The sequence below is a fragment of the Alexandromys fortis genome, unplaced genomic scaffold, assembly GCF_014885135.2.
Source record: "Alexandromys fortis isolate MF-2015 unplaced genomic scaffold, M_Fortis_MF-2015_v1.1 scaffold_199, whole genome shotgun sequence".
Classification (NCBI taxonomy): domain Eukaryota; kingdom Metazoa; phylum Chordata; class Mammalia; order Rodentia; family Cricetidae; genus Alexandromys; species Alexandromys fortis.
The window spans coordinates 2,003,948-2,017,501 of NW_026068074.1; the positions used below are offsets into that span (position 1 = coordinate 2,003,948).

The 13,554-nt window shown below is 50.7% G+C and overlaps 1 protein-coding gene across 2 annotated transcripts in view; it reads right to left on the reverse strand.

The window, feature by feature from the left end:
- Gsg1l (GSG1 like) overlaps positions 1 to 13,554 on the reverse strand; it is a 191,676-nt gene that overhangs the window by 3,346 nt on the left and 174,776 nt on the right. For both annotated transcript variants that reach the window (XM_050121627.1, XM_050121628.1), the window contains exon 6: positions 8,184 to 8,254. In XM_050121627.1, coding sequence (XP_049977584.1) covers positions 8,184 to 8,254 — 71 coding nt within the window. The remainder of the gene's footprint in view (positions 1 to 8,183; positions 8,255 to 13,554) is intronic.

A 13,554-nucleotide genomic window follows, 5' to 3' on the forward strand; every position in this document is an offset into this window, starting at 1 on the left:
GACTCCATACCCCCTAGGTTTCATGCCGCACCCCAATAGTGAGTATGCATTGGTAAGCCCGAGTTAACCCTGAACACATTGTCCCTACCCAACCCCTGCCACTGCCCTGCATTTCAAGATCTGGCAAGCTGAAGGACAGCCCTTCCCCATCCCACACACTCCCTCCTGTGCCTGGTTAGCTCTTGGCTCTACCCCACCTTCCCTCAGGAGCCTCTTCGAAGTCCCTCTGATGTACCCAAGCCATCCCTGTCACTCACTGAGGACCACCGTCCAGTGTCCCGGCACCTGCCATCCAGCGGAATCCTCCAGAGCAAGCTCAAACTGGTTCCTGATGAAAAGCCTGCCCTGACATCCTCCCCCGCCTGTCAGACCAAAATGCTGTCCCCGTATTATCTAAGAGGGGACAGAGGTCCACCCCAACTCAACAGCTGGGTCAGTGAGGCAGCCATATGGAGCTAGACAAGCCAGTGCTTCCAACTGTCTCCATGAAGAGTCCCTGTGCTTTCCAATCTGAGCTCCAGCATACGGAGGCATCCTCCAAGGGTCAGACGGCTCTTGTAGAGAACCCATCAGGATGAGATTCTGAGAAGACACTTGCAAACCTCTCAGGACAGAGCTCACTGCCCATCCTCCCCAAGGCACTGGCCGTTCAGTGCTGCTCTCTGGATGCAGAAGTTGGCACGGGCCTGAGGAGGTTGTCATTTGTTCTTTCGGCTTTTCTCCCCTTCTGTTTTTAATATTCCTTAATGTTACTGTTTTGTACATTTTGCTGTATTTTTAAAGGAGTGAAAAACATTTTGCAAACATTCTGGAATCATTTGGCCTTGGGGGAGGAACATTTGTTCTGGCTCCAGCTACCAAAACAGTTGCAGTCTTTAAATGAGCTTGTTGCCAACATAAAGGTGTTTGGTTTATTTTGTTTGTTTGTTTGTTTGTTTTTCCCTCTCTCTCTCTTCTAATGAGAAGCAAATATTTGGTACATAGAAATGTTGGGCTCTTTTTCTAAATGAGTATTTAGAAATGACTGTAACTGCTCTCACAGGAGCCAGCAGGCAGAACTGCAAATGGGAACGGAGAAAGTGGTTCTGTGGTTTTGAAGGAAGAGCAGGCAGTGTTCACATCACTCCCAGGGATAAAATGAGGCTTTCTGACCCCTCGCTCTATGTGGCCACCCCCATCATGGACTGGGGCTCCCCTCATTCTCTCACCTTCTAGAAGGTGCTCAGGGCCCAGAGCCATTGGCGTTAGGTCTCATCAGCCCGGCAAACCTTCCCTGACCCCCTTTTCTCTGTCTCTCCTGGTTCCTTCACTTGAAGAGCATCCTCAGCCACAAAGGCCTTGTGCTGGGATTTGGGGATCCCAGCTCAGCACTGCTTCTAGACCCAAGATGATGCCACAAGTGGGGACAGAAGCAACCTGCTGCACTTTAGACAACATTACACTCTAAATGAGCCAACATCAGTGTGGCCCTAACTCTCCATATGCCGCTACCATGAGGGGGCTCCAGATGCACCATGGCATCGGCAATTTCAGTCCCCATTTCCTCCTATCACAGCAGGACAAAGGCCAGCTCTGCTGGTGTGTACAGTGGGTTCCTAGCCACTGCCTCCATGCTGGTGGTACTTCTGCTGAATGAATGATGTAGGTTCAGGACAAAGAACAGGCTTACACAGACCCATGTGAGAGGGAGGGGAGGTCTGTGGAGGATGTTCGTGCTGTGTCTGGGGCCTTGTGCCTCTGAACTATCACTGACCCTGCTCCCTTCCTCATACCTGAGATCAGGCTGGGTCTATTTGGTGCATCTTCCTCAGAAACACCAATCCCTTGGATTTTTTATCAGGCATGTCCCCAGAGAGACAGACACATATGGGAACCACTGCCTGCCTTCTAGATGCTTACAGGGAGAGGGCAGCAACAGGCACAGCTACAAGAGACGGCAGCAGCCCTAGCACAGCTGTCCCTGTCACCTGGGACCAGTTCCTATGATCTGCACCCTGTAAGGTAGGTATTGGCTGTTGCTGCACCCATTCAGAGCTGAGAGACCTTGGGGATGTAATTTGTCCAAGGTGTTGGCACTGGGATTTGAGCCCTAAACCCTGGACTCATAAGTACCATGAAATCTTGATTGTTGATACACTAGACTGAGAGATGCCTAAGAAATTGGGGTGCTTGTGGGTGTGTTTCCAGAACCATTAGATCGCCAGGGCCCTGACCAATGTGTACAGTTAATTCACTGATGAATTAAAAATCTGCATAGACTATTGGGAGGGGTAAACTTGGGGAAGGTGGAGCCTGCTTAAAGAAGGTGGGTCACTGGGGTGAGCCATTCAAGGGTATGTTGACCCTAGTCCTGTACCGTTTCTACATCCTTGTTGCCAAAAGGAGTGACTCTTCCCCCATATGTCCATCTACCATGATCCTCTGCCTCAGCCAGGCTCACAGCAACAGGGCCAAGTTGACATGGACTGACACCTCTGAAACCATGAGCCCAAATTAACCTTCCTCCCATAGGCTGCTTCTATATAGTGTTTGTCATGGAAATGGGAGTCTGACATGTCCACCCTTTCACTCCCGCAGCAGCAGACGGTAGCACATGGAGATACACACAGCTCTCCATGCAGGGATGCCAGGTGGTAGTGGCCGTTCCCAGACACGGCAAGTGGACTTTGCAATAGCTCCAGATTCTACTGCTGTTTATTTACTGCCCTGTTGGAGGGCAGGGACAAATCGTTTCAGGCAGAAGTGACAAGGTATCAATAGCTGCTTGGCAGGCTTTTGGAAAGTGTTTAAGAGGTGTGAGTGCCCAGCAATCTTCCCATTGGGGGAAGATAAGCAAGGCACAGCAACAGAAGAAGGGGTGACGGCACCAGGTGCAGAGGCCCACTCTCCCCGTCTCTAAGGTTTTAGGAGTCTGTCACAAGACATATCATACTTTACAAGCAAGGCTTCCACACCTCTCCAGCCAAGGAATTGACTCTCCAGGGAAGTGTACAGATTCTTCTGTTTGCTTGGCTTCTGAGACATAGCGAGACACTATGTCACCCAGGCTGGCCTCAAACTTGTAATCCTCCTGCCTTATCTGTGCTTGGTCCTGCGCTGCAGCAGCCTGTGTTTTAATGAGAATCCCAAAGTGTTTCTTGGCAACAGGCATGGCTAGAATACTATTACCTGGGAACAAGCATCATACAAATAGGAAAGCATCGGCATTGGCTAGCTTAGAGGTGGTCAGGCTTGTGACAGTCCCTAGAGCCAAGTTCCCTTACAGCAAGACAGATGCTTCTGACTTCACAGGGACCAAGCAGGTTAAATCGGTACCAGAACTGCAGGGGGTCCTGCTGTGGGGGTACGCTGCGCTACCACTGTTGGTACGGGGTCCTGCATCGGCAATACCAACACTCTGGTAAGGAGACAGTGGAAATAAGCAGTTAGCAAGGGGCTCAGAGAGAGGGAGTGAGCCACAGACGAGACGGAAGAGGTTCCTGGGGAGTGCTGCGCGCCACCTTTGCTGCAGGCAGGGAGGGTCTGGCTCTGGAGCTGGGATAATGAGGTGAGGTTGATGTTTCGTGGAGATGGATGAAGGAGACTGAAGCAAAGATTCCCACCTTCACGCCGCTGAGTGGCCCAGCCTGTGACCCCAGGCAGACAGCTGCAGGCAAGAACCGCTCTGAACTGGGTCCGAGACCAGTGGGCCCCACCAGCAGAGGTGAACTGCTTGGAAGGCAGACTTAATGGGCACACACCTGGCATCCCAGTTCAGATAGTGGAGGCAGGAATATTGCAAGTTTAAGGCCAGCCTGGGCCACATAGGGAGCTGCTGCCTCAATACAAAATGCAGAACCCCAGCTTGAGCCCAGATCATTCTTTGTTCAACTCTCCACCCCAGCGTGATACCAAATGGGACCCCTGACCTCCAGATGGCAGGTCTCCGAGGTCCTCAGGCTGCATGCCCGTCTGTGCCCAGCAAATTGGCCTTGATATTTATTTTGAAAATATGGTCTGGTCTGCTTCCATTTTAATAACAGGAGGGACACTGGAAGTGTTCTATTGAATTTGATTTTGATCTAATCAAAACGCCAAGTTGCTCTGGGCCCACAAAAAAAATCTCCCTTAAAATTCGCTCTGCTGTTCTGAGGGCAGCTGTAGACAAAGCCCATCCAGACAGCGTTCCCACCAGCTGCCTCTGTGCCCAGCTAGCAACAAGCTCGTTCAGAACCCTGCCTCTCGGACACACCTGGCAAATCAAATGCTTGTCCCGGGCATCATACTTGACAGGAGCCAGGAGCTGCAAACCCCAACTGCCCCAGAGGACGACACAGACACCCAGATCGGATGGCAGCATCGCCTCCGTCAAATGTCACAGCTGATGTGCTCCTGAGCTAGCTGGTGGCACTGAAAAGCCCCAACAGTGGGTTTCAAAGGCAGCCTCTCCCCAGGAGCAAAAAGACGGTGGCAATATCTGTATCATAGAAGGATGGAGGGGAAGAAGACAGCAACCTTGGCAGCAGTCAGCAGAAGTAAAAGAAAGTTTATATAACTCTTCATGTCAGAGTAGCTGCTCGGGGAGGAAGCGGCGGGAGGCACGCAGAGGTGCAGGGGCACCGACTGAGCATCGACTGGCTGCTACTCACCGACCTGGTCTATAGACACAGGCAATATGGACAAGGTGTTTATCAGAGAAATGCGAGAAATGGGAGCCACGTGCTTAACAAAACGTTAAGCTGGAGAGGGCCAAATGCTGGAAAGAAAAGAGCTATAAAGGGGGAGCACAGGTATACAAGGCCCCCAGAAGGGAAAGAGCTTGGCATGGTGCAGCTATTGCCCAAAGTGACAAGAGGGAAGGGAGAGAGGAAGGTGGGGAGATGGGGGCTCTGGGGAGCCCATAGGGAGCAGAATGTCTACATGCCAGGCTGCGTTTCATCACAGACTAGATAAAGTGAGGTCACTGCTCAGCAAAGTTGCCTGGTAATTCTTCCTTCTTCCGCCCTCTGGATGGATCAGTCATCAGAAAGCTAGCAGGCAGGAGCTTTTCAGAGCGCACGCAGCAAGTGTTTAATAACGTGGCTCCCTGACACCCTCCTCCCCCATGCCTCCTGCCGACAAGCTGTCCCCGGCAGGAACTGAGCAGCTGCTTCACGAGGAAATATTGCAAAACTCGCCCAGGCGGTTCCAAAATATTTTCTGGGCAGCAACCCCGCAGCCGCTAAGAGGCCGGGTTCTGGGGACCGGCTGCTTCTCTAGGCTGTTAGCACTTTGCTCTTGCTGGGACCCCATCCTCAGGACCCCGCCTGGGGAGACTGGTCCACACAGACGGTTTCTCCACACTACTGAGCCTACATGCCCTCTGATACCGCCCGACTATATGATGTTGGCTAAGCCCCAGTCTTTTAGTTTGTTGAGACAGGGTCTCACTATGCTGGACAGGCTGGTCTCTAACTTACCATCTTTCTGCCTTGAACTATGAATATTGAGATGGCAGGAATGTTCCACCATGCCTGGCCAGAGCTATTTTTAGCCTCCCCAGGATTCCTTGTCTTGTGTGCCATGGGGTTAAATGTACTCAGTGAGTGAGAGAGCTCATCCTCTCTAGCCCCTGGGCTGTGCCCGAGATAAGGTGGCACACTCTGATGTCACCGGGGACATCAGCAGGGACCCCACTGTGGCTCTCGCTACACTATGCAGTAACAGCATGGATCTTGCTTTGCTTGTCTCTCTGTGTCTGGGGCCACGAGTAGTGAGAGTGAGTGGATGGATGAATGAATGAATGAGTAAAGGAACAAGTGAATGCCTTTTGAGCATCACAGAATCAGTCTCTTCAGATAAATGGATTCCTTCCTTGGCTATCTATCTTCTGTACTCTGGTGGTCCCCAGAAGCCCCAGGAAGGAGTGCAGCTATCTCTACCAACTGCCCTGATGAAGGACACATGGACAGAGACGTCGGTCACTGGGCTCTTTTCTCCCCCTGGGAAGCCAGGGTAGAGAAAGTCTTCCTATTTGTTCCTTGGAGCCCTAGGGCACAGCTCCCCGTACCTGCCCTTCTCCACAGATGACCTTGTAGTCCCTCAGTGCCAGCTGCCCAGTTTGCATCCCTCCTATGGGCCTGTGATCTCCTTCCATCCGGCCTCTACCTCAGAGATGCCCACCCCCACAGCCCATAGACTCAACACCTGCAAAAGCCTCAAGGTTTCTTGCCAAACTCTTCTGTTGGTAGTCACACACACCTTTGAAGGGTCCCACAGAAGTTCTGTGCAACCCCAAGGCTCCTTTCTCCCTCCCCTTGCTTCAACGTGTGTGGTCATGCAGGCACACCTGCCAGACGCCTGTAAGCTAGTTCATGATTTTACATTCTGGCAGCCACCTTCAATGACCCACAGAGCTCTTGCCACAGCTGGGGCAGTACCAGGCCTGTGTCACTGCTCTGATGTTCTCTGCTAGAGCCAATGAGTTGCCGCTTCCTTGAGTCCCATCCCTATTCCAACTTGTGATGTCTGGATTCCCTAAGCAAAACAGTTCTGCGGATGCAGCCTTGTTATTGACATTGTGAGTGTGCATATGTGTGTGTGTGTGCATGAATATATGTGAGTGTATGAGTATTCATGTAAGTGTGCAAATGTGTGTGAGTGTGTATGTATGGGAGAGTGTGAGTGTGTATGTGTGACAGCATGTGTGTGAGAAAGAGATAGAGATAGAGATAGAGATAGAGAGAGAGAGAGAGAGAGAGAAGAGAAGAGAAGAGAAGAGAAGAGAAGAGAAGAGAAGAGAAGAGAAGATGGTGTCCGGGTCTGTTCCCATAGAAGACCAGTCTGAGCCACTCTGACAATGTCATCAAAAAGCTCTCAAATCCATGCTTCTCTCTGGCCACACTCAGACCACTGCCATGTCCCCTAGGAAAGAGGGTTTTACCCAGCCTCCAAACTGGCCTGCCTACAGCTTGCACTGTCCTCTACCTCTGGCTCTGAGCTCACTGCAGAGGCATGTGCACGGAAAGGCTAAAGGCAAAGGTAGACAGGTCAACAGAGACCTTCAACAAATGAGGTGGGCAGTGGGTCCAACAAAAGATAGATGATAGGTAACAGGTGGAGAGATAGATGAGAGGTGACAGATATATAGATGGATAGATATAGATGATAATGATAGACAGATGAGAGATATAGAGGACAATAAAATAGACATATAGATAGATAAATAGGAAGATGATAGATAGATAGATAGATATAGATGATAATGATAGATACATAGATAGATAGATAGATAGATGATAGACATAGAGATAGATGATAGTTAACTAGATAAATAATAGACAGACAGGCAGATAGACAGATGGACAGACACATAGATACATTGAAACAGAGGATGTGAATGAGGAGAACACTGAGGGTCGAGGACTCAGGCTTTAGACCCGGCTCCCAGCATTCCTGGCCTTCCAGCATAGTGACCCAGGTATAGATGGAAGCCTCTAGAACATCTTAAAAGATCTAAGAGGTTTATGCTGACTGGCAAGCCGTGTGGCCTGCGGCAAGTTATTCTACCTCTCTGAGGTTGAATTTGCTCCTATGCTAAGTAAGCTTCTTGACAGTGGGAGTGAGGGGTCAGCAGGGTTATGAGATGAGGCCTGAAAAACACCCATGTGGAGATGGAACGGGCAGAGAAAAATAGCTCACTGGGACGTAACCACCTCACTTGCCATCTTCACTGGCAGCCGGCTCACTGAGATGTAACCACCTCACTTGCCATCTTCACCGGCAGTCGGCTCACTGAGATGTAACCACCTCACTTGCCATCTTCACCGGCAGTTGGCTCACTGAGATGTAACCACCTCACCTGCCATATTCACCGGCAGTTGGCTCACTGAAACGGAACCACCTCGTCTGCCATCTTCTGCGGCTCGTTCTCTTCTGATGTGAGAAAGGCCCTCAGCTCTGCCTCCCTTTGATGGCTGGAGCTGACGCTTGTTCTTACGGCTGCCCAGCATCCTTCCTAATATGTCCGTCCGTATGAGACAGATGAATGCACCCAGATCCCCCAAGCAAACCTGTCCCCTCCCTGCCTAGGCAGGTCCCACCCAGGGCTAATCTCAAAAGCTGTTGGTGTAGTCAGGCCAGGCCTGGGGCTTAGTCTGTGATGTGTGTCTACAGGAGGATGTTAGCGCGGGGTCCCCAGCCCCGTCAGCACAGTAAGCACTTACGGGTGGGGTATCTCTCGTGGCGGCAGGCGAGGCGGAAGTCTTCATCTTCACTCACATCCCCCTTCTCAATCCTGGAAAGAAACAAGAACACCACAAAGCTGGAAAGAGGGGGCAGGCAGAGCTGTGGGCACCCAGGGCCTGAGGGGCACAGTGCCCACTTTCTACCTGTGCCCACAGTCCTTTATGCGAGCCCTGCTAGATGGATACCACTTTCCCATTTATGGGTAAGAAAATGAGGCATCTGGGGGACAACTAAGACATAAGACAATCAGTGAGCATCCACATGGCCAGGGCTCTCTCTCTCTGTCTCTCTCTCTCTGTCTCTCTCTCTGTCTGTTTCTTTCTCTCTCTCTCTCTCTCTCTCTCTCTCTCTCTCTCTCTCACACACACACACACACACACACACACACGGGGAGGATAGGGAGGGAGAGGGAAGGGAAAGAAGGAGGAGGAAAAAGGGGGAGTGGAGGGAGAGAGGGAGGAGGGAGAAAGGGGATCATACTATACACATATATAAGAAAAATAAAGTCTTGCCAGTGGGTCTCCGCTTGGCTATTGAGGGAAGCTAGCCATTAGGAGTTTTAAACCCCTTGTGGGCTAGCCTCGCACTCTCTCCTCATTTCCTCTCTTCCTCCTTTTTTTTCCTCACACAGTGCCAGGACCCGGCCTTCAGTTCTTGAAGCAACTATAGAGGCATTAGTGTTGCTATTACGAGCATAGCAGAGACCACAGCTACCACTAATACAGCAATGACCACTGTGCTCACCAAACACATAAGGAAAATGAGGTACAGGGTAGCTGGGAGCTGCAGGGACACAGTGCCTTATCACTGATGTACTGAACACCACAATTCCCCTGCCCCAGTGTGCCGGGGCTCCAGATGTCCAAAGTCTCTCTGCCCCTGTGTTTTCCTGCCAAAAGCAGACACTTAGCCCCAAAGGGCTGCAGAAGAGTGGTCAAGCCCTCACCCCGACCGGCCTTAAGGCATAGCCCTTCCCTTTAAGGCACAAGCTCTGCTGCAGCCCTAGAGGGCCTGCGATACGGCACTTCGCTGGAGACTCTGCCAGAACGGACTCTGTGAGAGGAAACCCGCTCTATAGAAGGGCGGCACAGGAGGCTGAGGCAAAGAGCTCATGAGCTGGAAAGCAAGGCACCACCATCTCAACGAAGATTAAAAGGAGGAAGAAAAAAAGCAAAGCAGAAAAACGTGGCACCGAGACCCAGCAGACTAGGCCTTGACTCCCAGGTTGTCAGGTCCGGTGCCACCTCAGCCTCCAAGCCCCTGCTGTTCCCACACAGCGGCTGCTCCTGGTTGCAATATCCCCCCCCCCCCCCCCCAGGGACATCAAGCTCTTGTTTGAAAACAGCTGCAAATGTCACAAGGTGAGCCATCTTTGATTTGAGTAGAAATTTCCTGGGAGATACATCGCCCTGTGTTCACCTTTTAAAGAATGGCAGGCGCTGTCGCAGGAGACCTAGAAAAGTACCCTCAAGAGCTGACAGGGCCTCGGTGGAACCTGCACTCTGGCGGGTGGCAGGCGGGACCAGGCACCTTGGATGTGGCATATGCACCCTCCTGGGCCTCAGGTCCCCCTGGGTTGTGTCTCCACCTTGTTCTGACTGCTTAGGTTTGCAATGTCCCTCGTCCTCCCCTCTCTTCCTTCCTCTGATGAGTAGATGTGCACTAGCTTTTGCTTGAGGCTGTGGCCAGCGCTGGACAAATTCATCAGTTGGTCCAGAATTTCCATCACCTCTTGCCCCGTAACTGTCAGTCATCCCTCGTCTCAGCAGCAGCGCGCTCTGTCACTGTGAAGCTCCTGTCACAGACGGGCACTTCTTTGCCATGTTGGCCCGTGCGCTCTTCTTCCACCCCAGTTAGCTCTCTTGCTGACATTTGCCTCAAGATTCTTGGCTTTTTGTTTGTTTGTTTTGATTTGAGACAAGGTCTCTTTACATGAGCTGGCATTGAACTTGAGATTCTCTCGCCTCTGGCCTCCTGAATGCGGATGACAGACCTGCTCTTCCTTGTTTTGAAGGCAGCAAAGGAAAGACTTAGAATTGTCAAGGCTCTGGTCCAGGGTCAGTGGACCCACAGGCAGCTGCAGCCTCCTGCCCCAGCAGCCACTGAGTTGCTCTACCTGGGCCCGAGGACAGTCATAACTGAAGCTGAGAGCCGTATCCTGAAAGTGAAGGAGTCACAGGGGAGGGTGGTAGTGCAGAGGTGCCAAGACCACCCACATCTGGCTCTCTAAGAGGAAGAAGAAGAGGCCAGAGCACTGCAGACCTCTGTGGGCCGAGTTTTCTCATGTGGCCAGATGGACAGGGACCCATCATCAGCTCTGCCTCACTCCCTCACTCTCTCCATTGCACAATGTCCCATCAGCGTCATCCTCAAAGCCAGCTTCCTTTCCCTGACCCCAGGCTGGTGTTTCCAGCCACTGCCCCCATCTGACCTATCTGTGAGAAAGGCTTCTTTCCTCTCTATTTTCAGCACGCCTTGAACGCCCCTCCCCACCCACCAATCACCGCTGCGCGTGTGCACAGATGAGCTTGAACCTCCCAGCAATGCCAGCTGAAGAGCCTGCACAGGTGCCATGTCTTTTCTGTCACTCTGACGATGTTGGCAAACAGCACTGGTCTACAGGCAACACTTTGAGCAGCTGCCTGTCTGCTGGCCCTTGCTGGCCACATCGCCTCCTGGGATCCTGAGAGTGGCTATCTGCTCTGTTTTCGCAGCCCAGTGATTCCACAGATGCCACCTGAAGACATGACTATGAGACTCTGAGAGGCCGGTCTTGGGTGTAGGACTAGATTATGCTTTTCTCACAGGCGCCATGGAAGCCCATAGTGTGGTCCCCAGATTCTGGTTGAGTCTCGGAACATCTGCTAAGCCTGTGTCTTAGGCTTTGCGGAAAGGTAGTCACGGGGCAGGATTCTCTCCAATACTTTCTCTCCCCAGCTCCTAGAAGTAGATCGGGGGTTCAGGAGGTGGCCAATTCTTCCAGATGTTGCCTCCAGATGTTCCTCCCATCCTTCCGCCATTGTTTCCTGCCCTAAGGATTACCCTCTGCTCTCTGCCTTCCCTTCCAGAGCTGCTGTAGATCAGCAGTGTCGATGATGTCATCCTTGGAGCAGGGCGAGGATGTGGCTGTCTCTTGGGTGTCATCCCTAAAACCTGGGGCCATGGTCCTCCCAGGAATAACAATTTTAGGGTGCCCCAGCCCGGAGTGGTAGCTGCAAGGAGTCACTGGGAAGTTCCACCAAAGCCTATTCAAAGGAAGATGGGAAGGCAGAGCCAAGACTCAGAAGTCACAGATCCAGGAGACACTCTCAGAGGACAAATAGCACACTGATTTTAAATGATCAATTTAGAAAGGAATGAAGGATAGAATTAGAAGAAATAAAAGAAATAAATGACCCCGTAGATAGCAAATTAAGATTCCATAACATTCCACCAAAAGGGCAGTTGCAAGAAAGGGGGAGGTAGATGGGTTTTAAAAAGATGTTATTTTCTACTTTTTTTTCTTCTTTCTTTTGCATGATAGAGTCATTTGGAATATAACAGGAAAGAGCAGTTCCCCACAGTGCTCACACTCTGGCCTGGTCTTCAGGGGTGGTTAATTTTGTCTCGTTTCTGCAAAGAGGCCTGCAGACGCCTTGTGAATGGCAAGGGTAGAAATCATTCCTCTGAAATACAGGAACTCCCCAGCGTCAGTCCCATCCGATCACCAGTTCTCCATCACACCTTTGATCTCCACAGGCTTCCTCCCACCGCAAGGCCCCAAGGACAGTGTGATGACCTTCTTATTTGTAGGAGAAGACCCTTTCACCATCATGGGGAGTGCTTCTACGGGGGAGGGGCACAACAGTCATCAGGCAGGGATGCCTGTGGTATGATCACGCGTTCCTGCTCGAATGCCCAAAGTGCACACAGATCAAAGACCCTGGGCAGGTAAAGAAGCAGGCAGAACACATGGGACATTTCCATGATGTTCTGCGGATCCTGGAAGCCCTGTTAGTGATCTGGATAGAAAGGTGGGTCCATTATTCTGATCACATCAGAGTGTTACAGAGCAATGGCTGCTGGGAGAATAGATTCTAGAGTCAAAAATAATCAGGAAGACGTGAGGGGATGCTGGATTCACCCAGGTGAGTGTGAAGTGACTCAGCTTTACCCTAGTGACCAAGGGTGGAGGTGGGAGGAAAAAACTACAGCCACCCCACTTATCTACCAGAAGCACCCTGAGACCCCAGTGGGTCCTGAAGCCCAGGACTTTGCCAAATCCCATACAGCAGACTGTTTTCCCTCTGTACAAACCCATGAGAAAGTTATTTCATAAATCAGGCACAGTGAGAGATTAACAATAAGATCTGATAATAAAACATTAAAAACTTTTATTTCAAGACATAATCTCATGATGTAGCCCAGGCTAACCTTGAATTCACAATCTTCCTGCCTCCATCTCCCAAGGGTTGGAATTATAAGTTTGTGTCTAGCTAAAAATAAAAGCACCGAGAACAAGAAGTAAGAAATTAAAAAAAAACTATTTAAAACTTGGTCCAGGTCTTTAATTCTAACACTCAGGGGGTAGAGGTAGGTGTATCTCTTCATGTCCAAGCTAGTCTGATCTATAGAGAGAGTTTCAGGCTAGCTAAGGCTATAAAGTGAGATACTGAGAGGGGTGTATTTAAAGCTTATGGTGTGCTGGATTCTGTAACTTTCCATGTGTTTCTGTGGCTCCCTAAAGCTGCAGAAGGGGCATGTAGTAAGGGAGGTTGTGGGGTTTAGTCACCAGGGAGTGGAACTGTTTGAGAAGGATCAGAAGGATTAGAAGGTGTGGCTTTGTTGGAGGAAGTGTGTAGGGGGTGGGATTGGAGGTTTCAAAAAGCTGACACTAAGCCCAGTGTTTCTGTTTGCTGCCTATGGATCAGGATGAAGCTCTTAACTACTGTTCTAGTGCCAAGTTCCTGCCATGCTCCCTGCCATGACAATCAAGGGCTAAGCCTCTGAAACTGTAAACCTGCCCCAATTAAATGCTTCCTTTTGTAAGCATTGCCTTGATCATGGTGTCTCTTCACAGCAAGAGAGAGAGCGGGGACTAAGAGAGAGGCCTAGTGTAGCTGTGGGAAGAATTCACTGTCTTGGGGTGAAGAAGAGCTGTGAGACCAGGGGCCCATCAGAACTTGACCATTCCAGCACACCTTTAACCTCAGCACTTGGGAAGCCGAGGCAGGGGGATCTCTGTAAGTTTGAGGCCAGCCTGGTCTACAGAGTGAGTTCCAGGACAGTCAGGCTATGCAGAGAAACCTTCTTGCAAAAAAAAAAAAAAAAAAAAAAAAAAAAAAAAAAAAAAAAAAAAAGAAAACACAA